The sequence below is a fragment of the Macrobrachium nipponense genome, chromosome 45 (assembly GCF_015104395.2).
Source record: "Macrobrachium nipponense isolate FS-2020 chromosome 45, ASM1510439v2, whole genome shotgun sequence".
Classification (NCBI taxonomy): domain Eukaryota; kingdom Metazoa; phylum Arthropoda; class Malacostraca; order Decapoda; family Palaemonidae; genus Macrobrachium; species Macrobrachium nipponense.
In genome coordinates this window covers 6,825,139-6,848,854 of record NC_061105.1, presented here as the reverse complement: position 1 = coordinate 6,848,854, position 23,716 = coordinate 6,825,139, and the positions used below count along the sequence as shown (strand labels likewise).

At 44.5% G+C, this 23,716-nt stretch overlaps 1 protein-coding gene across 1 annotated transcript in view; it reads left to right on the top strand.

Moving 5' to 3' along the window:
* Nucleotides 1–23,716, top strand: part of LOC135214330 (GRB10-interacting GYF protein 1-like) — a 200,258-nt gene that overhangs the window by 86,756 nt on the left and 89,786 nt on the right. The window contains 8 exon segments of the mRNA XM_064248529.1: nucleotides 453–624; nucleotides 7,869–8,220; nucleotides 8,697–9,110; nucleotides 9,496–9,675; nucleotides 18,226–18,332; nucleotides 18,883–19,147; nucleotides 19,149–19,178; nucleotides 19,449–19,775. Of these exon segments, the coding sequence (XP_064104599.1) occupies nucleotides 453–624; nucleotides 7,869–8,220; nucleotides 8,697–9,110; nucleotides 9,496–9,675; nucleotides 18,226–18,332; nucleotides 18,883–19,147; nucleotides 19,149–19,178; nucleotides 19,449–19,775 (1,847 nt within the window).

The following is a 23,716-nucleotide window of genomic DNA, read 5'->3' as shown; positions in this document are numbered from 1 at the left end:
AACAGAGAGAGAGCGCTCTCTGTTCCAAGTGCACACCTCGTCATTCTTTATTTACATTCTTCAGTAGGTATGTTTTGAGATGAGGCTGGCTGAAGATGTAGGTATAGGCACATGATGGTTAATATTTCAAAATACAATCGACCCCGCTTATTTGTGGTTCAACATTAGCGATTACTGTATTTTCATATTTTCACGACTAAATGTTTTAGGATGATAGTTTATAGTATATTTGATGTTTGAACTATTAAAATAAGAGGTTATTAGCATTTTAGAGGGTATTTTTGGTGTTTGAATGATTAAAATAGGTAGATATAAGCATTTTTAGAGGGGGTTTTTGGTATGTATTCGTAGATTTTCTGTATTTCTGTGTGGGTTTGGTACGTATCCCCTGCGAATACGTGGGGGGATGACTATAAGTATTAGGTTTAATGTTTGGTCTGGCACTTCCTCAGGGACACGTGGTTGGCGTGAACGGGAAAATGGCCCTGACAGCGAGTGGGAAGAGGTGTCGGGGCGGGGAGCTGGCCGGGGGGTCCCTGTCTCGTCCCGAACTTCCCGCCCACCCTGGGACGAAAAAGATGGCCGCCTTCGGAAGTCTTGGGATGAAGATAATTTGCCAGAGTGGTAAGTATTTCCTTTGGATTTGTCTTCATGTAATTTTCTCCTAATAACTTGGAAATACACCTTGTGTGCAGGGAAATTTTTTGCAGATGTTCATATTTTCATACAATGAACTTGCCTGTCAGATATATACTTAGCTAAGACTCCGTCGTCCCCGACAGAAATTCAAATTTCGCGCCACTCGCTACCGGTAGGTCAGGTGATCTACCTGCCTGCCCTGGGCGGCAGGACTAGGAACCATTCCCGTTTTCTACATATTTTTCTGTCGCTTTGGGGTGTATCAACATTGTTGTTACTACCTCCTGACTGGAATTCGCTTTTCAAGACTTTTTTGATCATCTATATTGGATTTCTTGGTGACGTACTGGATCGTTGTTTTGGCATTCGCTACTGTGGACTGGATTTGGACTTGCTTTTGATTTTTCTGATAGAATGTCTGATTCAAGTGTTAGTGTGAGAGTGTGTGTGAATTTAGGCTGCAAGGTGAGGATACTGAAGGCTTCGGTTGATCCTCACACTGTATGTCGTAAATTTAGGGGGTTTGACTGTTCTTTGAATAACACCTGTATTGAGTGTGAAAAGTTGAATGCTAATGAATGGAAGACTCTAACTTCTTACTTGAAGAAGTTAGAGAGGGATAGAATTAGACGGGCTGCACAAAAGTGTGAGTACAAGGCCTATTGAGCCTTTTTCTGAGTCTCTCTCTCCTATTATTAATGAATTTGATTCTCCCTAGGTATCTGAACCCTCACAGGCTTTGCATTCGGATTCGGCTTCGGAAATCGCCAATATGAAGGCTACTCTTCGTAAAATGAAGACACAGATGGCGGCCATGCAAGGTAAGGGAAGTGATAGTGAATTACTTAGTGAAGTGAGTGTTCCCAGTGTTGTGGAGGGGGCGTCTGACCGTCCCTGCGATGCTCCCAGGCCTAGACCTCTTCCAAACTCACATACCCAGAGGAGAAGGAAAGTCGAAAGTCGTACGGAGGTTGTGGGGAATCCCCAACGGTCATGGCGTCCCTTCAGCAGGTTCTGTTTCGCTACAGTCTGCTCAGGACGCTTTAATAGAAAAGCGTCCTACGAGATTGTTTCTCGTCGTCCGGTTCTCCTTCACCTAAACGAGGGTGGAAGGACTCGGATCTTTCTAGGCCACTGAAAAGGCACTGGAAAGAGCGCGCGTTTGACTCGAGCCCGGAGCGCTTCTCGGAGGAAGCCCCTTCTTCTATCAAGAAGGCCAAGCTGGTTTCGACGCCTCTCGAACGGTATTTTGAGGATCGCACTCCTTCGAGTTCTCCTGCCTTCTTCTATTGAAGAGGACGCTGGTGTGGTCTTCCAAAGAGGATATTGCTTGCAGTACAAGAGCAGATAGCCTCTTTGGTTGGAGTTCTTTCGAGGGATCCTCCTCGCAAGAAGGACGCTAGACTTCCTATTAAGAAGTCTCGTCTTCTTTCACCGGCCAGACGTGAAGCGTCCTCCAGACATGAAGAGCCTTACAAGCGTGGGACGTCTTCCAGGCGCAAAGAGTCTTGCAAGCGTCAGGAGCTATCCGAGCGAGTTGCTCTGGATAAGGATACGCTCAGGCGCGAGGCGCCAGTTAGGCGCGAGGAAATCAAGCCAAAAGCGCAGAGGCGACCAGTCAGGCTCGAAGGATTCAGCCAAGCGCAGGCGAGACGCCAGCCAGGCTTGTGAGGGATGTCAGCTTTGCGTGAAGGCGCCCAGACAAGCGCGAGGCGTCAGCCAGGCGCGAGATGCCAGCCAGGCAACAAGCTCCAGCCAAACGAGAAGCGCCAGCCAAGCGCGAGGCGCCAGACAAGCGCGAGGCGCCAGCCAAGCGCGAGGAGCTTTCCAGGCGTGAGAAGTCAAGCAGACGCGAGACTTCTTTTAGACTTGAGAGAGATTCTGTTCACTCTATGAGTCCCTCTCCTAGTAGGAGTTTGTCACCAGTAGCGAGAGAACGGGATGAAGATCCTCTCGTTTTTCAGGCCGATTCTCCGCACGGTGTAGAAGGAGATTCGGAAGAAGAGGGTAACGGTAGAGAAGGAGTCTCTAACTATAGAGTTCTGACAAACCTTCTTTTGCAGGAGTACGGAGATTCTTTGACTCCTTGCGGCTCCTCCTTCGCCTCGATCACTGTTTTCGAGTGCGGTTGTACCAAAGTCTTCGTCGGTCTTGAAGATGAGACCTACGATCTCTATGAAGAAAGCGCTACAGTCTCTAGACAAATGGATGTTGTCAAAGAAGGATCTGGGCAGAACCACCTTCTGTATGCCTCCAGCCATACTTTCTGGCAAGAGAGGTTTCTGGTACCGAACTGGGGAGAACATGGGCCTTTCTCTCCAGCGGCAGCCGAAGCGGACTTTCAACCTTGGTTGATTCATCGAGGAGACACGCTTTGAATGGAGCTCGTGTGTCTTGGGCGATTTCTGAGACGGATCATCTCCTCAATGGCGCTTCCATATTTTTGGAAGTGTTTAATTTCCTAGACTGGTCCCTTGGGTGATGTCTAGAAGGCTCATGACTCTGGAAGGTCTAGACCCCGAAGTCATTCTGAGTATTCTTTCTTGTATTGACAAGGCAGTACAAGACGGATCGGGAGAAATCTCCTCTCTTTTTGGAGCGGTGCTCCTTAAGAAGAGGAGTATTTTTAGTGCCTTCTTAACCAAGGCGGTTTCTCCCTCACAGAGAGCAGCCCTGGTTTTCGCTCCCACGTCGGACTTCTTGTTTCCTTCTCAGTTAGTGAAGGACATTTCTCGCTCACTGACTGAGAAGGCGACACAGGATCTTCTCCTGCAAACTGCAAGGAAGAAGAGACCCCTAGTTTCGGTGGACAAGAAAGGACCGACTTCTACGGTTCAGCCCTTTCGAGGAGGCCCTCCCTCCAGAGCTCCCTCTAAGAGAAGAGGTCCTGAGAGGAGAGGTAAAGCTTCTTCCCGTCCCTTTAAGAAAGGGAAGTGAGACAGACAACATCCAAACACCAGTGGGTGCCAGGCTTCTCGAATTTGCAGACGCCTGGTCACTCATAAACTCGGACGCCTCTTCGATGTCCATAATCAGGAAGGGATATCTTATCCCCTTCCAGGACAGTCCTCCCCTAACGACCATCCGCGGGAACTGTCAGCCGATACAGGGACCCTGTACTGAGGGATACTCTTCGTCTGATGGTGAATCAAATGTGGGACAAAAGAGTCTATAGAATTAGTTCTAGAGCAAAAACTCTCCGGGGTTTTACAATCGGCTTTTCCTGGTTGCGAAAGCCTCGGGGGGCGCTGGAGACCAGTACTAGATGTCAGCGCTCTGAACAAGTTCGTTCTAAAGGAGAAGTTCTCTATGGAGACTTCGGCCTCAGTCCTTGCGGCTTTACGTCAAGGAGATTGGATGGTGTCGCTGTATCTCCAGGACGCCTATTTTCATGTCCCGATTCACCCTTCGTCGAAGAAGTACCTCCGTTTCATGACGGGGGGAAGGATCTTTCAGTTCAGGGCCTTGTGTTTCGGCCTGTCCACAGCTCCTCAGGTCTTCACAAACCTGATGAAGAATGTGGCGAGGTTTTTCTTCACCTCAAAGGCGTCAACATCTCTCTATATCTGGACGATTGGCTCATCAGGGCCAGAACAGAGAGACAGTGTTTGGAGGACCTTTCTTTGACCCTAGACCTGATAAAGGCGTTGGGACTACTCGTGAACCTCGAGAAGTCAACAAGCTGATTCCCAGGACAGAACTTGGCTCTTATCTGGGGCGGGATTCGGATGGAGGATGGATTCTCAGGGTTTTCGAGTATTTCCTTCGCAAGAGAGAATTGTGAGAGGCTTGGAAAAAGTCTCTCTCTTCTTGGGGAAAGAACGGACTTCGGCGAGGGAATGGTTAAGGCCTTCTAGGCACCCTTTCCTCGCTCGAACAGTTCTTTCCTCTAGGAAGACTGCATCTTCGTCCTCTTCAGTTTTTCCTAAGGAGATCATGGAACTGGAAGACGGGACTTGTCTCTCCGACCAGTTTTTATTTTTCTCCTTCCATGGAAGTATGAAACCACACCTGAAATGGTGGTTGTCCCCTCTAAAAGATAAAACAAGGGAATTCTCTGGAAGTTCCGAACCAGCCGAGTGTTGTATTCAGACGCATCGGAGAAGGGTTGGGGAGCAACACTAGGACCGAGAGAAGTGTCAGGCACCTGGAAGGCAGCACAGGTGTCCTGGCACATAAATTGCAAAGAACTTCTAGCAGTTCACTTGGCGCTAAAGTTCTTCGAACCCTTCGTGTCAAACAGTGTGGTCCAAGTGAATGTCGGACAACACTGACCCGCCCTGTCCTACATTCGGAAGCAAGGAGGAACGCACTCCGTGTCTCTATACGAGATAGCAAGAGATCTGCTACTTTGGACCTCACAGAGGAACATCTCCCTCCTGACAAGATTTGTTCAGGGTACGAGAAACGTCAGGGCGGACAGACTGAGCAGGAGAAGCCAGGTCCTTCACACAGAATGGACCCTTCATTCAGAGGTGTGTAGAGAGTCTTTGGGATCTTTGGGGCACTCCTCACGTAGATCTGTTCGCCACATTCCTTTCCAAAAGGCTGGAAGTCTTTTGTTCAGTGGTGGAAGACACAAGAGCTCTCGTGGTCGATGCCTTCCTGCTAGACTGGTCTCATGTGGACGTGTACCTTTCCCCCCTTTCAAAATCCTGGGCAAGTGTTGAGAAAGTTTGTAGCGCCAACTGGGACAAGGATGACCCTGATAGCCCCGTTTTGGCCAGCACAAGATTGGTTTGCAGAGGTGCTGGAGTGGACAGTAGACTTCCCAAGATCCCTTCCAAGAAGGATGGATCTTCTCAGACAGCCACACTTCGAGAGGTTTCATCAAAAAACCAACCTCCCCGCTCTTCAGCGCTGACTGCCTTTCCGACTATCGAAAGACTTGTCAGAGCGAGGTTTTTCTCGCGAAGCTGCAAGCGCTATCGCTAAGCCCGCAGAGCTTCCACTAGACGAGTCTATCAGTCGAAGTTGGGAGGTATTCAGAAGGTGGTGTAAGTCTTAAGAAGTTGTCCCTCCTCCAGTACCTCTATAACCGAAATCGCTGATTTCTTTTGTTCTTGAGAGAGGTCTCTCACTTATCTGTATCGACGATCAAAGGATACAGGAGCATGCTTTCAGGCAGTCTTCAGAAAACAGGCCTAGAGATTGCTGAAAATAAAGATCTGCACGACTTGATTAGATCGTTTGAAACGACAAAATCTAAGGAACTAACTCCTCCCAGCTGGAACCTGGATGTAGTTCTCAAGTTCCTTTCGTCTGACAGATTTGACGCCTCCTCATTTAGCGTCGTTCAGGGATATAACAAGGAAATGCTTGTTTCTCCTATCTTTTGGCGACAGCCAAAAGAGTTGGGGAACTTCATGCCCTGGAAGATGAAGTCGGCTTTAACAGAGACTCGGCCTTCTGCTCGTTTAGAAACTTTTTTCTAGCGAAAAATGAGAACCCATCGAATCCCTGGCCCAAGAGATTCGAGATTAAAGGCTTATCGAGTCTAGTAGGTAGAGAAACAGAAAGGTCTCTTTGCCCTGTAAGAGCCTTGAAGTTCTACTTACAAAGGAAGAAACAAATGGAGGCTCTAGACAAAGTCTTTGGTGTTCGATTAGGACCCCACAAGAATCTTGTCTAAGAACGCATTAGCTTTCTTCATTAGGAGCGTCATTACAGATGCTCAAGTTCTGTCCTGACGACTCTTTTTCCGCTTTTAAGAGTAAAAGCTCATGAAGTTAGAGCAGTGGCGACGTCTCTCTCTTTTCAGAAGAATATGTCGCTAAAGAAAATCATTGATACGACATATTGGAGGTGCAATTCGGTATTTGCATCTCACTATCTTAAAGACGTTCGCGTGACCTACGAGAAATGTTTTTCTCTGGGGCCTTTTGTATCGGCGGATACGATACTGGGTACGGGAGCAAACACCAATCCTTAACTTTGTCATACCTTCTACTAGATATGTTCTAGATTTCTGCTGACAAAGAGGGCTCGGTGCTGCACTGGCGGCCAGTCACTGTTGTTCAGTAAGGAACTCTTGTGATATCTTTTAGAGGAGTATTAAAATTTTTTTTTTAGAATTTTTGTATGAATGCGTTTTAGTTTCGAGTTATGGGTTGTTTGTAATGAGTTCGGGGATAACTCAGAACAATTTTATATACTAACATGGTGGTTAGGATCAGGTGGTCGGGATTGGTTATGCTCCTTCATAAGGTGTGTTGTCATAGAAGTGGTCCAGTACCCTATTGTGACAAAGTCCTTTCAGGCTCTGCCGAGTAAGCGGTTCATATACCCATCGACAAACCCACAAGAACTCTAGCCATAGATCTAATATCTCGCTAAAGTCTTGAGGTGATGCAGACTACCGGGCTACAGCCACGAAGTCTACCACCTATCAGGTAGGAACCAAGGTTTTTCTTTTATACCTACAACATATGTTGTTTACCTGTCTATTCCATATTAGCTGTCTCTTACCCTCCACCAAAGGGTGCCAATCAGCTAAGTATATATCTGACAGGTAAGTTCATTGTATGAAAATGATATTGTTATAATACAATAAAGTTTCATACATACTTACCTGGCAGATATATACGATTAATGGCCCACCCAGCCTCCCCGCAGGAGACAGGTGGAAGAGAGAAAATATGATAGAAAACGGGAATGGTTCCTAGTCCTGCCGCCCAGGGCAGGTAGGTAGATCACCTGACCTACCGGTAGCGAGTGGCGCGAAATTTGAATTTCTGTCGGGGACGACGGAGTCTTAGCTAAGTATATATCTGCCAGGTAAGTATGTATGAAACTTTGTATTATAACAATATCATTTTTATTGCTGTATTTATTTTAGGAAAGATAATTGTTTGTTTATACTTTTCATTCATTCAGAGAATATTAACAAGTTTTAATTTTTCTAGCAAAGATAACTTTCCTCAGGGTAAGACTATGCCCATCAAAAATGTAACCTTTACTCTCTAGGATGCTTGGTAAATTTATGAGACTTATTTCAACTTATCAAGTGATTACATAGCGATAGTTCATTACACCGTGAACTATAGCTGCGAATCACTAGGTAAGTAAGTGTACATAAAATTTCATTTGATCATAAAAATATTATTTGTTATTTTACCATCACACTACAGCTGAAATGATGGTGTTATAAATTAACCTCCTTTTATTTTCATTTATGGTTTGTGGTTTACCTTATTTCCTTTCAAAATTATATGATAATTGTTTCACAGGGCCACAGAAAATGCTGACGAAAAAGGTGGTAGTTTTGATGCATCAGGAGCGTTTCATGGCCCTGGTTGGTCAGATGAGGAAGATCCAACAGCTGAAGGTCGAGGTGTTGGTGGTGGTGGCGGAAGAGTCAGGCAGAAGGTTAGTCCTGACAAGACTGCCGCCAGGACCGAAGCTCCTGTGGCTAATAAACACGAGTCAAGTGCCAGAGAGAGTGAAGTTGAATCCCAGGAAGAGATCAAGAATGGTTTAGACGAAATAAGGCATAACACCCCTGTCAATGATTTAGACAAGAACCATGACAGTCACAAGCCCCCAAACATTGCTGAATCACAGGTATGCTCATTTGATGTTGTTTACTATCGAGGGATGTCAAACATTGATAACCCTCATGGGTTGACTTTGGTGTGTTTGATCATTCCTACGAGAACTAACTACTACATTATCGTGGTGACAAGGCAAACTTATTAAAAAGAAAAACTTGTTTAAAAATGCAGTAATTTAAAACTGGAAATTTATTTGAATGTGGCAGATTCTCAATTATGTTTTTTTTCTTTTTAGCCTAATTCTGTGGATGCTAGTAAACAGATTGTTGAAGAGCCTCCTAGTTGCCCTGAACCACAGCCACAGCCACAACAACAACAGCAACAACAACAACAGCAACAGCAACAACAACAGCAACAACAACAACAACAACAGCAACAACGGCAACAGCAACATCATCAACTTCAGCAACAACTTCAACAACATCAACAACAACAACAACAACAGCAACAACAACAACACAGCAACAGCAACAGCAGCAACTTCATCAGCAACATAAACAACAGGCACAGCAACAACAGCAGCAACAGGCGCAGCTGCAGCCATCCCATTTACCAACCCCTCTACCAAACGGTATCGTCAGTGATGAAGAAGAACCACACGAAGTACAGATGCCACCAGAGTTCCAGGTCGTTCCGAGTCCCGTCCAACCCCCCCAGCCAAACATTCAGGTGGAACCTGGGTCCTTTCCACCTAGAGAGTACCAAGCTGAAGAAGAGAAGTTGGAACACATGCGCAGTGTTGCAGACGATTTGGTTGCCAAGTTGGTGGAAGAGGATGACCTTAGACCACAGACGGGTTCTCCCAATCAGGTTGTAGTGACCCCTGTGTCTATGGGTCCCATTCCTGATCCTACGCCGCAAGGAAACCATACGTCTCATATCCCTGGGGATGATAAGTGGTACTACATGGACCCTCAGGTAATTGCATTATTGGAGAAGTAGCAGCAGTAGCATTTTCATGCGCTGATGCTACCGTTAGGCTAATTATCATATTACTATTCACTTTTAAAAATAACTGAAACTATTGTTGTAATTTTTCTAAGATTTAAGGAGTTTTGCATGATTTACGTACTTTGGTCATTATGTTGCACTACCACCTTCAAGGGGAATAATTGGAACCAGTATTTGAGATTTGTAAACTTCTAGTCTTGAGTTGGACGTTAGGTCTGACTAGCAGTAGGTACTGTACTTGAAAAGTGCTTCAAGGGAAGAAAAATTGTAAAAAACATTTATCTGTAAACTACAAAGTTTTCTCTCTGTGTAAAGCAGTACAATAGTGACATGAATGTTGTCTGTATTTCAGGGTGAAGTGCAAGGGCCTTTTACGTCAGGCGATATGTCAGAGTGGTATCGAGCTGGGTATTTCACGCCATCCTTATTATTAAAGAGAGATTGTGATGATCAGTTTGCTCAGCTTGGGGAACTAACTAGGATATTTGGAAGGGTGCCTTTTGTACCAGGACCACCAGTGTCACCGTTAAAGGTATGTTAAATTTGGATACTTTAGCAATATTATTTTGAATGTTATTTAATGATCAAATGTTTAGGAACCCAATCTCAGTGCATGCAGAACAATCTCCAGGCACATCCCCAAAGAAGAGTGGTGGCTACTACTTGTCTCAAAGAGCATCCCTGTCATTCAGCAGTTCTACTTGTGGAACTGGTCATGATTTGCTTTTCTGTTGTGCGTTTAACATTTGCAGTCCTACTCCCCAGAATTTCTTGTGTATAGTTGTTCATACACGAAACAAACCTTCGGTCTTAACATTAGGATTACTAGCGCCAAGCTGGAAACCGGTAGAATTAAAATTACACTTGTGAGATCCAGGGACTAATGGCATCTATACCAGGTCACGGGGCATGTATACCCAGAATGCCCACGGCTACCTGTGACCCATCAGTTATTTTCCTACCGCCTTTAAGATAAGACGTGTTAACTGTCTATCTCATTTAAACGCCGGTTTTTCAGTTTGCCCGTTCTTTATCCATTTCATTTTTATTTTTCATTCCTTTTCTTTCTCCAAGTGTGATCAGTGTGTGGTAAGAGTGTATACGTGTATGATGGAGAATTTGCCTCAACATCGGGATCGTCTATCTACCGCTTCGAAGAGGAGACAAAGGAAAATGCCCCAGGAGTCAGTGGCTTCCCTTTGTTCTAGGTTCCTAACCTCGGTGTCGACGGATCCTATCCAACGTTGTAGTAGGTGCAGGGAAAACGTGAATGTAAGGTTTCTAATCCGTGTTCTGTTTGTCGCGGTTGGTCGGGGTGGAACAGTGGAAGAAGTTCTTGGGAAAAAGCCATACAAAAGAAAGGGGGGTGTGGGGACGCCATCTTTGGGATGACACCTTACCGGCTTCTTTTGTATCGGTAATAACCAGGCTGCTCCATATGTTTCTCCACCTGCTTTTGAATTGTCTCATACCCCTTCGGTTTTCTCCTAGCGGTTTCTGTATCGGAAACGTCAGGAGGGGCCTTGGGTAATTTTATGAATAATTTGCACTCTCCTTTGTTCCCAGCAAGTAGAGGGGGAGATCCGCCATCTTTGTTCCAGGCTCCTGCTACGCAAGCGCATTGGTTAGATGGTACGTGGTCAGCGCTAGGCCTACCAGGCGTACCAACCTTGGATGGTCTGCTTGCGCATTATATGACGTCACGGTTCCAGCAGGGTCCAGGCAAGCGCTGAATGTTCCTCATCCCGGCTTGCAATTTATGGGAATTAATGCCGCTGCTTCTCCATCCCACTCAGTATTTACAGCGATGCAGAACGTGGGAGGTAATTGGCAGCAAACGTGCGGTTACCAGCAGAAACCTCTCAGTCTCTCCCTACGAGAGCGATGACGTCACAACATACGTCACACTCTGAGATGGCAGGCGTGATGAACGTCACAGACCGGTTCTCGGCCTTTTTCGCTGCACCCAGACGCTAATACGCCTTCTGATCCGTCAATGCAAACTGTAATGCAGAAGTTACAGGATATAGAGGAGAGAATGAATAAGGAGACAAAAAGAAAAAGTGTGATTCGCCTTCTTCGTCTTCTTCTCTAGTTCGGCGTCATCGCTAAGTGCCGATAACGTCACGGCGAGCGCCAGTCAAGCGTTGGAGGAGGATTCGGGAGTTCCTAGCGGATCCTCGGGCCAAGAGGAGAAGAATCAATTCTTCCTCTACTTCGGACGAAGACTGTCAATTTCCAAGTCAGCAAGAAGGTCGGAAAAATCAGTGGCTATTAAGCACAAGGTTGCCAGACGAAGCCGTTCGCGAGAGTCCGAACAAGCGAGAGAGGTGACGGCCGGCGAGCTAGCGGCGAGGCGGAGTTGCCAGTTCGGATCGCAAAAACTGCGATACCTCTGGTAAAATCGACGTTGGCGGCGAAAGGTGCAGCAGAGGATGGAATGCAGGTCCCAGTTTCGCCCGTAAGGCCGTTCAAAATACGTACGAAGGACGATAAGGCTCCTATTAAAAGTACAAAAAAATAGAGAGTTGGCAACCTCGGCGGATACGTTCGTGGAAGGCAGTGTCCGTCTGGATAGAAGGCCGAGGCCGGGCTCGCCGACGCTCGAAAACGTTGCCAACGCTAATAAAGACGGACTTACCTCTGTCTTAAGGGAGCCTTCATCTTGGAGATCTAGACGAGATTCTCGCTCTAGATCCGTGAGCAGGGAAAGAGTGAGACGTTCTCGTCCCCTGCTGGGACTATCTGGGATCGAGCCAACAGCGGCAGCAAAGATCAGAGAGGCCGCGGCCGTAGGGGCAGGCGGCCGTGGAATTCCGGGCCGTCTGTCAGAAGATAGAGGCGAGAAAACCATCTCGTGACGGAGAGTGGTACACTAGAGCCGGAGGAAGGAGAAAACCAGGAGTTTCTGGCCTCGTATGCAGAGGTTATTGATTTGATTCGTCAATTCAATAGCCTTTCGGAGAAGACAGAAACACCGGCCAGTATGCTTCCTCCTGGAATTGACATGGCGTTTGGACTAAAGAGGGATACCAAGGTGTCGTATGAATTGCCTTGTTCGAGTCATGCGGAATCGGTCTTGCAACACGTAAACGCAAAGATTGCAGGGAGGGATAATTCCTTAAGATCTAATAGATCATTTAAATTTATTCCCCCTCCAATGATAAAGCAAAGGAAATATTCTAACGACACGAAGGTCCCTTGCTGTCTAGACAAAGACCCTAATGTTGTAAGGTTAAGGCCTGGATTAACCTTGGATCAGGTTAAAATGGAGTGCCCTTCGATGACGTACAAGAGGCTGCCACGTTAGAAGCAACAGCTTCTTCTGTCTTTGCAGGCTGCGTCCTGGTTAGACCTTTGGTCAACAGCAGTGGCGAAAATTGCATCCTCGGAAGCAACAAGGAAAGTGTAGTAGATGAACCATTGTTCATTAGATTACTACAGTCAGGGTCCAAGGCGATTGCGTACCTGACAAACGTAAGTGCCAATGTTTGGGCAAATATCCTGCTAATGAGGAGAGATGCAGCATTGGCTAGACTAAGCCGCAATGTGGATTTGGATTCCCTGTTAGCAATGAGGAATGGGGATATCTTGGAATCGCAACTACTGTTGCCAGAGGTCATACTGGAAGAAGCGATAGATAGAAGAAGGATGGACACTAACGATAGGTTGGTGCAACAGGCAGTTAGGAAAAACTCTAACAGTCAAACTATTCCTTTGGAGGGAAGACAACAGCAGTTGTCTCGAAAGAAACCAGTGAGACATAGCATCCCTAATAGAGTCACAAGACCCTCTCCCCAAAGAGGATAAACTCATCGGCCCTTTCACAATAGAAACAACAGAGGAAGGGGTGCAATAGGGGAAGGGGGAGAGGCTCAAGAAGATTAGGATGGGCGCTCCCATCACTCGGCCACACCAGTGGGGGGTTGCCTGGCAAATCACTGGAAGTGGCAGGAACTAGGGGCAGAGCAGTGGGTGGTGGATGTTCTCAGGATCGGGTATTTGATTCCGTTCGAGGTACCCCGCCCCTGACAGATCAACCATTACCCCACGTCACTTATGCCCACAAATCTCAGAAGGCCACTATTCTGCAGGACGAGGTGAAGAAGATGATGGAAAAAGGAGCTGTGCAAACAAGTATGCAGTCCGACAAAAGGCTTCTACAGCAGGATTTTCCTGGTACCCAAAGCCAACGGGGAGTGGAGGACAGTAATAGGCCTGTCAACGTATGAATCTGTTTATAAGGAAAAACCAGTTTCAAGATGGAAACTCCGAGAACGGTTCTACAAGCAGTCAGAATCGGAGACTTTATGCTGACAGTCGGTCTAAAGGACGCATACTTTCAGATATCAGTCCATCAGTCTTCAAGGAAATTTCTCCGCTTCAGTCTTGCGAGGAAAGCTTTCGAGTTCAAGGTCCTGTGCTTCGGATTGACAACGTCTCCTCAAGTTTTTACAAGAGTGTTCACCCCTCGTGTCGGCATGGGCGCACGCTCAGGGGTGATCAGGCTGATAAGATATCTGGACGGTTGGCTGGTGATAGCAAAGTCCAGGGAGAAATTACTCAGGGACAGGGCGGCCCTCCTGCAGCTTTGTCACAGCCTAGGTATTGTGGTGAATCAGCAGAAGTCGCAGCTGGATCCAAGTCAACGTTTGGAATATCTGGGAATGGTGATAGACACAACACAAGCCAAAGTATTCCCGACAGACCAAAGAGTACAGAAATGCAAACAAGTGGTGAATGCCTTTCTGGGAAAGCAGACACAGCCAGCAAGACAGTGGCAGGTGGTGCTGGGAATCCTAACCTCCCTGGAGAAGCTAGTACCACAAGGAAGGCTACACCTTCGGTCCCTACAATGGAGGATGAAGAGTTTTGGTCACCAACAGTAGATCACCCGTACGAGCAAATTCCCTTGTCGGCAGAAGTGAGGAAAGACTTGCTGTGGTGGGTGGACGACGACAATCTGACAGTGGGTGTCCCCCTTCAACAATCCTCCCCACCCCAGACTCTTGCTGTTCTCGGATGCATCACTAGAAGGCTGGGGAAAAAAAAGCCCCATATGGAGGAGTTGATGGTGTCAGCAAAATGGAGTTGCAAGGACAGAGAACTCCATATAAACGTGCTGGAGTTGAAAGCAGCTTTCCTGGCTCTACAAGAATTCAGGGAGAGAGTAAAGGGACACTCGGTGGTATTGATGTCAGACAACACCACAGTAGTAGCTTATATAAACAAGCAAGGCAGGCCTAGTTCTCGGCAGTTTACATGTGATGACAGTTCAACTTCACCAGTGGGCTATAGAGAACCTGGTAGCCATCAAGGCCAGGTATATTCCGGGAAAAAGAACATAGTGGCCGACAAGTTGAGCCGCAGGATCAGATTCTGGGAACGGAGTGGTCCCTACACCAACAGGTAGTGGACAGGATGCTCATGTTGTGGGAAGGACCGATCATAGACCTATTCGCAACCAGGTACAACAAAAAGTTGGAAGTGTATTGTTCAGTAGTCCCGGACGCAGAGGCAGCAGCAGAAGATGCGCTACAACACCCCTGGGACAATCTGGACGTGTACGCATTTCCTCCATTTTGTCTAATCCGTCAGGTTCTGAACAGGGTAATGCGGTCTCAGAACCTCAAGATGACCCTGGTAGCCCCGTTATGGCCGAAAGCAGAGTGGTTTCCAGACCTACTGGAACTCCTAGTAGATGTGCCAAGAGAGTTACCTCCATGGAGCAACCTTCTGTGTCAGCCTCACGTGGAGATGGTACCACCAGTCGGTGAAGTCCCTATCGCTTCACGGGTGGAGACTGTCAAGTATCTCCCCTCCGAGAAGCGAGGGTTTTCGCAGAAAGCAGCAACTCAGATGGCAGGTAATATCAGAAAATCATCCGCGACAGTATACCAAGGGAAGTGGTCAGCATACTGTGATTGGTGTCGTAGGGGGAACGTGTCTCCACTCGGTACCACTATTCAGCAGTTAGCAGACTTTCTGATACATCTCAGAACAGAAAAACATATGTCTGTATCTGCAGTGAAGGGGTACAGGGCTGCTCTAGCCTCAGTCTTACGAATGAAAGGAGTGGACATATCGTCTTCATGGGAGTTGGCCATGCTGATGAGGAGCTTTGAACAGTCATGCCCACCAAAGGAGCTAAAAACCCCAGATTGGGATCTGACCAAGGTACTGAGTAGTCTGACAAAACCCCTACGAACACTAAGACAGTCCACGGATAGGAGCCTGACCCTGAAAGACAGTCTTCTTATTGGGCCCTGGCTTCAACCAAAAGGGTGGGGGAGCTACATGGCCTCTCATATCTCATAAAGCACTCGAGAGGTTGGAGATCAATGGTGTGTGAGTTTGTCCCAGAATTCGTGGCAAAAGACCAAAATCCAACAATAGTAGACGGCAGATTCGACTCCGTTTACCATACCTTCCTTTGGCAGGCTTTGTAGACAACGACAAAGCTGAAATGCTCCTGTGCCCCGTCAGGGCACTAAGGGAGTACTTAAAGAGAACAAGGCACCTCAGGCCGGGGTGCCAGAGGTTGTTCGTAAGTACAGGACGGAACAAGAAGGAAGTGTCCAAGAATACAATATCATTTTGGCTAAGGAGACAATCAGAAATGCTTATACTACAGAAGACAGAGGGTCAGATAGCCAGGTGGGAGCTAGAGCTCATGTCATCAGGGGCGTGTGAGTGCTTCCCTAGCATTTAAGAAGAACATGTCTGTGGATAAAAATTCTGAAAGCTGGCGTGTGGAAGCGCCAAACAACTTTCACCTCATTTTATTTGAAAGATGTTGCCCATAGATCCTTGGACACCTTTTCCTTGGGTCCAGTGGTGGCGGCCCAACAAGTGATATAGTTCATCCAGTGCCCCTGGCGGGTCAGTTTGCGTCTAGTCTAAGATGAAGGTATGAAAGTAGAATGAATGGGATGACTGGTCTTTTTCTTACTACTTTCTTCCTACTCCTTTAACTACGGGCAATATGAAGGAGAGTACCGTCATGTGCTGGAACGGACTAGATGCAGGTGAGATGGTCAGCCATACTGTGAAGCTATCTTAGCTGATGATATACTTTTCAGTAGCAACACACCCCTCTGGATAATAAGGAAAGAGGGGTGAAGGTGGATCCAGTCGCAAGGGACAAGAGTAAACAGTAGAATGGTATCTACACCCAGTGGGGAGGAAACCAATAGATCCGCTTATTATCTTTGGTCCTAGGTTCATTGTCCATTCTCTAGAATTTACCTATATATTCGGAAATGGAGAAGGTGGCAAACTTCCAGTCAGTTGTAGAGACTTACCTCCTCCAATAGTAAGTCTAATCCTAATGTTAAGACCGTAAGGTTGTTTCGTGTATGAACAAATAACCAAATTTGGTAACTAATTTGTATTTTCATAACTAACAAACCTGAGGTCTTTAACAGTTAAAGGCCCCACCTCGAACCACCCCTCTAGCAGTCTAAACCTTGGGTTAGTAATATAAAACTGATGGGTCACAGGTAGCCGTGGGCATTCTGGGTATACATGCCCCGTGACCTGGTATAGATGCCATTAGTCCCTGGATCTCACCAATGTAATTTTAATTCTACCGTTTCCAGCTTGGCGCTAGTAAATCCTAATGTTAAGACCTCAGGTTTGTTAGTTATGAAAAATACAAATTAGTTACAAATTTGGTATTTTTGGTGTGTGTAAATTCTTCGATTATCTCTATTGTTATTGCTGTTGTTTCACACTGTTTCAGTTCCACCCCCCAATAAGTTTTGCAAAAGAGGGAACCTTGGATGTTTCCTCAAGAGAGGTGTAATCAAGTCCCCCTCTCTCTTATGGATGACTCTAGAGATTGCTCTACCGTGTATTAGGGTATCATGAAATATTGGGTTTGTACATGAAAAAATTAATTTTATTTTTAGAGAGTAATGTATGTTAGCATGATTTAGAATTGTCATATTGTAGGTAGGGTTTAATTTAAAGCATACTTTACAGTAGTGCATATTGTGGTGGATAATCTGCTGATATTAATTTATAGATTCAGAAGTTGTCTTTTGCTATCCAGAACTTGTAACTCTGTTTACTGAGAGATGAGGGTCAGTTTAGATATTAATGGGTTTCATTTCATATATTAACCTGTTAAGCGTCACCCACGTAGTAATACGTTTACAGCGATCTACTCGTTAGCACCTTCAGCGGTATATTACGTTCAAGACTTTAACTGTGCTTGCCAAGCCGTCAGTCCCGTAATAATATGTTTACTCGTATAGAAAATGTAGAAACATCATTTGGTAACACACTCAGCACACGGGAAACTTATTTCCAGCCTGGCAACTCTTTCCTGGTGGTCGCTTATGCTAGAAAACTGCCTGGTCCTGCTGGTTTTCTTTCAGTACGCTTCGGGCGTTTATCAACACACATAGATTTTCGCGTCTTTCACAATGAATGTCCCAAAGAGGAGACATATTTGCTCATCCAGGGGGAACGCTTAACAGGTTAAGTAAAAGAAAGATGCTTTGAACTGTATTTACCTGGGAAGGTTGAGTATTCTTGAAAAGCGTTGAACCCACTGCCTTGTCTCTGTGAATTAATGCTTGTTTTATTTTATGGGTTAGTTCTCCTTGAGTACAAGTGTAACTAAGTATATGATGTAATATAACTCTTGAATAAATAAACAAATAACCTCTACTACATAATGTCAGGGTTCGATTATACTGCAGACCTAAAGCCCCATATGAAGGTCAGGCTGGAAAAAAATAGAAATTAAGGGCAGGAAATGAAGAGTGGGGCTTAATTCTATAGGGAGTGGTAAACCTGTCTTTAAAATGATAGAAGGTTGTATGTGCTAGGGAAAACTGACCTTGGAAATAAGAGTCAAAGAATGAAAAGTTTATTCTCATGGTTATAGATGGTGACATCTTTTGACTTCACAGTGTAATAAACTGAAGTGGAGCATTATAAGAAATAGGAAAATGTGAGTCATGTAATGTTGTTTTTTGTATCCAGAGGTTGGGATGGTTTATAGGTAATAGTACATATAATGGGTCATGCTTAAGAGAAGTAACATTTTAGAAACCAACTTACATTGCAGGTGACAGAGATGCTGAATGCACAAAAACAAGCTGAGCGTGAACGTTTAGAAATGTTGCAAAACTACATGATCCAGAAACAAGTTTATCAGCATCAAATGGCTGTCAGGTTGGTTTTTTGGTGTTTGCTTCTGAGTTATGAACTTTATGAAACTAACTAGATGAAGTAACTTCAGAGAAATTCATGATTTGTAAAATTAGTGACTCAATCCCAGAATACAGAACAAAACTTTCGGTCAAAAACTCTCGTGTGACAGTCCAATGTTTAAACAGCATTGAATATCAAGTTTAAAAGTCCTTGAAAAGGGAATTTGGTCCGACTACAATCACAGAGTTTGAAGCAATCTTGGAAAAGGGAATATGGTCTCTTAATTTATAGAATTATATATTAAATAAGTTCTTCTATATTTGGTAAGAGCAAATTTTTTGGTTAGCAATATGATAATTGAGAAAGTTAACTCTTGTATGCTTAAGTTATTCATTTATTTAAAATATTAGTAATCATGGAACTAGATTTGAGTTCTTGTGAATTTTACAGATTTACTTGGTAGATTTAAATGTGAGTGTATAATCTTTTAATTCAGTTCAATAGCAGTGGAAGATGCCAATGATTCTGTCCTCTGGCATGGTTGACAATCTGCCCTCTTGTGTTATTGCAGTCGGCAGCAGGTGTTACAAAAGCTGCAGAGCATGGACGAGTGGAATGGCCTTAATCCTTTGCAGCAACAACAGCTTTTCATGCAACACATGATGAGTATTATTCCTCATCCCCCTGTTGTGCCCAGTGTGCCTCTGTCAACCACTCCTCCAGCTGTCATTCCTTCCACAACCCCGGTATCTGCACCAACTCCAGACCCTAGAGTTGTACCTGGGCCCGATATGAGAGTCATGCCGGGACCTGTTCCTCCTTCTTCTAAGCCGCAGGGACCCCATACAAGCCCTTGTTGCACAAATGGTGAGAGAAAATATCTTTAGGCATTGTTTCAGATGCATAGTCAAACATGAGAAGCTCTATTATACCTTCGTACTCAATAGTTTTCTATTATAATCGTTGCATAAATCCCTCCAGCAGGCCCATGAAAGATGGAAATGTGGCTCAATGTTCATATTGAAATAATTTAAAAATAATCAGTTAGAAAAATCATGCCATTCAGTGGCACCTCGTCGTATAGTCAAACTACATTTAACCATAATACGTACCATTATTCTGTTTATGATTTATCAGCAAACGTCATCAGCAGCAAGTAGTACGCCCCTAGTGAATTCGTCAGAAGGAGCGTTGTCGCAGTTGGCGGCAACGTCTATGGCTGCTGAAAATCCTTTGCAGAAGTTGATACTTCAGCTACAGCGTGGTCAGCAGCCAGTCATGGGATCTGTAGGCAATCAGTCTGGTGCTTTAGGTGGAGGAGTTTCGGTGTCGGGGCCACCAGCTTCTGCTGCTCCAGCTGGAGGTCCCCTTGATAGTTCTCCACAGGATCAACAATTTGATGCCATCCAGTCTCTTATGCAACAGCTCAATAAAATGCAGTCTGCAACACCAGATCCCTTGCAGGTATGAGTTTATGTTAAGTTACAGTTCCATGAAGTTTTGGCTTCGGTCTTAATAAGAATAATGATCCTTTTCTTGTCTCATCTTAAAATTGGGTAATTACACTGTTTTCTTGGGTTGTTATGTGAAGTTTAATACATGAGATGCTCACAATTGAGAGTTATAAATGGGGTAGAAGAAACAAACAGAAAAGTAGAAGGATCACATTGCGGTAGGAGGACAGTTAAAACTTCACTAAGGAAACGAAAATGTGTGGTGAATGATTAAGGCCTGTACTATTCCATATAGTGCAGAGATTGGGCACTCCAGTAAATTGAAGAGGTTTTGAGCAATTGTGACTACAAAAGGTTAATATTGTTGGTACAAAAGGTTAATATTGTTGGAAGTAGTAAATTAGGAATACGCTCCATATGACTTGCAAAAGGGTCAGGTTTTGAGAGGAGAAAGTTTACTGGGATTTCAAGTAATTCTTCAGCTTGTCAGATGCTTTTGAAAAGTAGCAAATTATTCTAAGTAGTAAAGATTCTATTGTAAAACCAACAATTTAACATTTGAGATGTACCACTGCTAGCTCTAATTCATTATAATTTCCAGTCTAAGCCATATTAAGTCTGGAGACTTATCTTATCTGCAAATAATCTTACCAATTCCAGAAATGTCAACAGCAAAAATTGGTAATCGCCTTCCTAGCTTAAACCCATTTTTATATGGGGTCGCCGTTGTGAATGAGTCGTCTCCATTGATTTCTGACCTGTGCCTCGTTCTTATTTATACCAATGCCATATCTTCCCCTACACACTCACACCATCTCTTTCTTGGTCTACCCTTCTTCCTTCTACCTTGCATTATTTCCATTTCTATCATATGTCTTCCAACATGACGTTCCTCCCTTCGTAACAGGTGTCCATACCATCAAAGCCTTCCATCCTGTATTTTCTTCGATATTTCAGCTACCTTTGTCGATCCTCTTATATACTAATTTCTAATCCTATCTTCCCTTGTTACTCCCGACATCCATCTTAACATTCTCATTTCTGCTACATCCATCTTCTCCTCTGTTTTTCTCATACTTGCTGTTTCTGTTCCATATAACATTGCTGGTCTGACCACCGTCTTATGAAACTTTCCCTTCAATTTCAGAGGGACCTCCTTGTCACAGAGGACCCCTGATGCAGACCTCCAGTTATTCCATCCTGCCTGAATTCAATGTCTCACCTCTTGGTCCATGCTTCCACTATGCTCTAACACTGATCCTAAGTACTTGAACTTCTGTACTTACTTTATTTCTTCCCCATCCAATCTTATGCTACTTCCACCATCCTCAGTAATACTGGAACATATTCAGGTTTTGATCTGCTTATTCTCATTCCTCTCTCCTCAAGTGCTGCTCTCCACCTCTCCAACCTCCCCTCCAACTCCTCCCTCCCCTCTGAACACACAATGTCATCCCCCGTTTATGTAATATGCACCATGGCACTGCTTCTCTAACATCCCTGGTCATTACATCCATCACAATGTTGAAGATGAATGGGCAAGTGCTGACCCCTGATGTAATCCAACTCCTATCTCAAATCCATCCGTCTCTCCAACACTGCTGCTCACTCTAGTATACACATTCCTGTACATCTCCTGAATAATTCTGACATCCTTTCCCTCACCATTTTCTCCCTCAAACATCTCCATATTTCTTGCCTTGGCACTCTTGTCACAGGCCTTTTCAAGGTCTATGAATACTAGATGCAGGCCTCGTTGTTTTTCTCTGAATTTCTCCATCAGCTGCCTTATGCAAAATATTCCATCCGATGGGCCGCTTCCCTTCATAAATCCTAACTGTTCCTTCCCTATTCTTACTTCCTCTCTCAGCCTGCCATCTATTCTTTCCAAAATCTTCGTGTGAGACATTAGTTTGATACCTCTATAATTACTGGATTCCTTGAAATCACCTTTACCTTTAATATAGGTATCAAAAATGCTTTCCCGCCATTCTTCTGGTATCTTTTCTCTTCAAATATTTTTACCATCAAAGATCATACAAGATGCCTACCCTTCCTCTCTAAGGCTTCCAAACCTTCGAATGGGATTCCAAGGGCAGGTCCTGTTGCCTTCCCATTCCTCATTCTTTTTAAGGCTCGTATCACTTCATCCCTAGATATCCCCATTGCCATTCCCATGTTTACTTGTCCATCCTCTCTTACAAGTCTTTCATTTTCTTCATTTAGCAGTTGTTCAAAATACTCTTTCCATCTTTTCAGGATGTCTTCTTCCTTTTTTATGACTACCATTCCTATCTTTCATTTGCTTATTATGGGTGATGTCCCCTGTTCTTTTATTTCTTACTTTTGACAGTTTGAGCATCTTACTCAACCCTTCCTTGGTTTCCAGTTCATTATAAACCTCTTCATATGCCCTTGCCTTAGCTTGAGCTACCACCCTTTTTACTTCTTTGTTTCTTTCTCTTAATCTTTCTCTGTCCTCCTCCAAATCTCTTCTTTGCCTCCCTTTTACCCTTCACCACTTCCCCTACCACCAACTCTTCTTTTCCTCCCATACTATTCCAGATGTTTCCCCCTAGTATCTCCTTTCCATGTCTTCTAATCACTGATGCATTATGCCTCCACCATTCTCCCACATCTTCAATTCCCAGATCAACCTCTCCCAGCAGTTTCTCCTGAACTTTTTCTTCCTATCATTATCCCTCCCTAACAATTTATACCACTTACTATTCTTTACCCCATTCGTTTTCGTTTTCTTTTCTCTTTTCATCTTTAAATCCATACAAAGGACCCTATGTTGGGGGCCCCAAGTGGTCACCTGGGATAACTTTACAATTCCTAACTTCCACCAGCCTTGATCTCTTAATGCGGTCATTCTTTCTACTCACTTCTGTCACTGGATTCTTCATTTCCTCCGACAACACTACACCAGCGCCTTCTGTCACTGCATTCTTCATTTCCTCCGACAACACTACAGCGCCATTTCTACCCCGCTCGTTGAGGCTGGCTTGCCCCCACAGGTGGCTAGATTAACAGCAAAAATTAGTAATGGAGAACACAAATTTTGGTATTTCCCAATGATGAAGATGGATATGGCTTGGACATGTCATTAATGGCAGAATTTCACAATGATGCTTTGTATTGTCTGTCTTTGGAGGCAGTAGAAAACTATTAACTAAAAGCCTTGATTGTAGGAAAATGTTAGTGGTAGTATATAATATTGTAAAATTTTACCAATTACATTTCATGTTTCGTTCTTGGGAGTGAAAATAAAAAGAGGGGTTGTTCATAGATGTTGTAATACATTATGTTTTCATACATTCAACTTCCCTGTCAGATATATACTTAGCTATAGACTCCGTCGTCCCCGATAGAAATTCGAATTTCGCGGCACACGCTACAGGTAGGTAGGTCAGGTGATCTACCGCCCCGCCGCTGGGTGGCAGGAATAGGAACCATACCTTCTAGAACCAGATTTTCTCTATCGTTTGAAATGTAAACATACGTTTACGGTTCCTCCTGATTTGATTTTTCGTGTTTCATCGCCATCGATCTTCGGTTGTCTTTTTTGCAGGGAAAGTACTGGGTCTTTGGTTCGGCATACGCTTTTATTAACTTTTTAATGATTTTCGCTTCAAAATTTCGAAGAAAATACTAAGTGAAACTACCGAAATTATCGGTAGACACTCACATAGTTTGCAATAAAGGGAATTATTAATATTTATTCATTATTACATGTAATAAAGGTTACAACTTTATTGAGGAAATATTAAACTCTAATTTCCTACTGTAGGAAGTCAGAAAGCATATAACTAGATACGCTTACTTATAAGATTTAATAGCGATTGTGCTAACGAGCAGTTAGAGTATTAGCAGTACTAGTAGTTGTTGAATCACTCATCACCTTCTTACTCCACAGAAACTACAAATTTATATATGCAAATTTGAAGA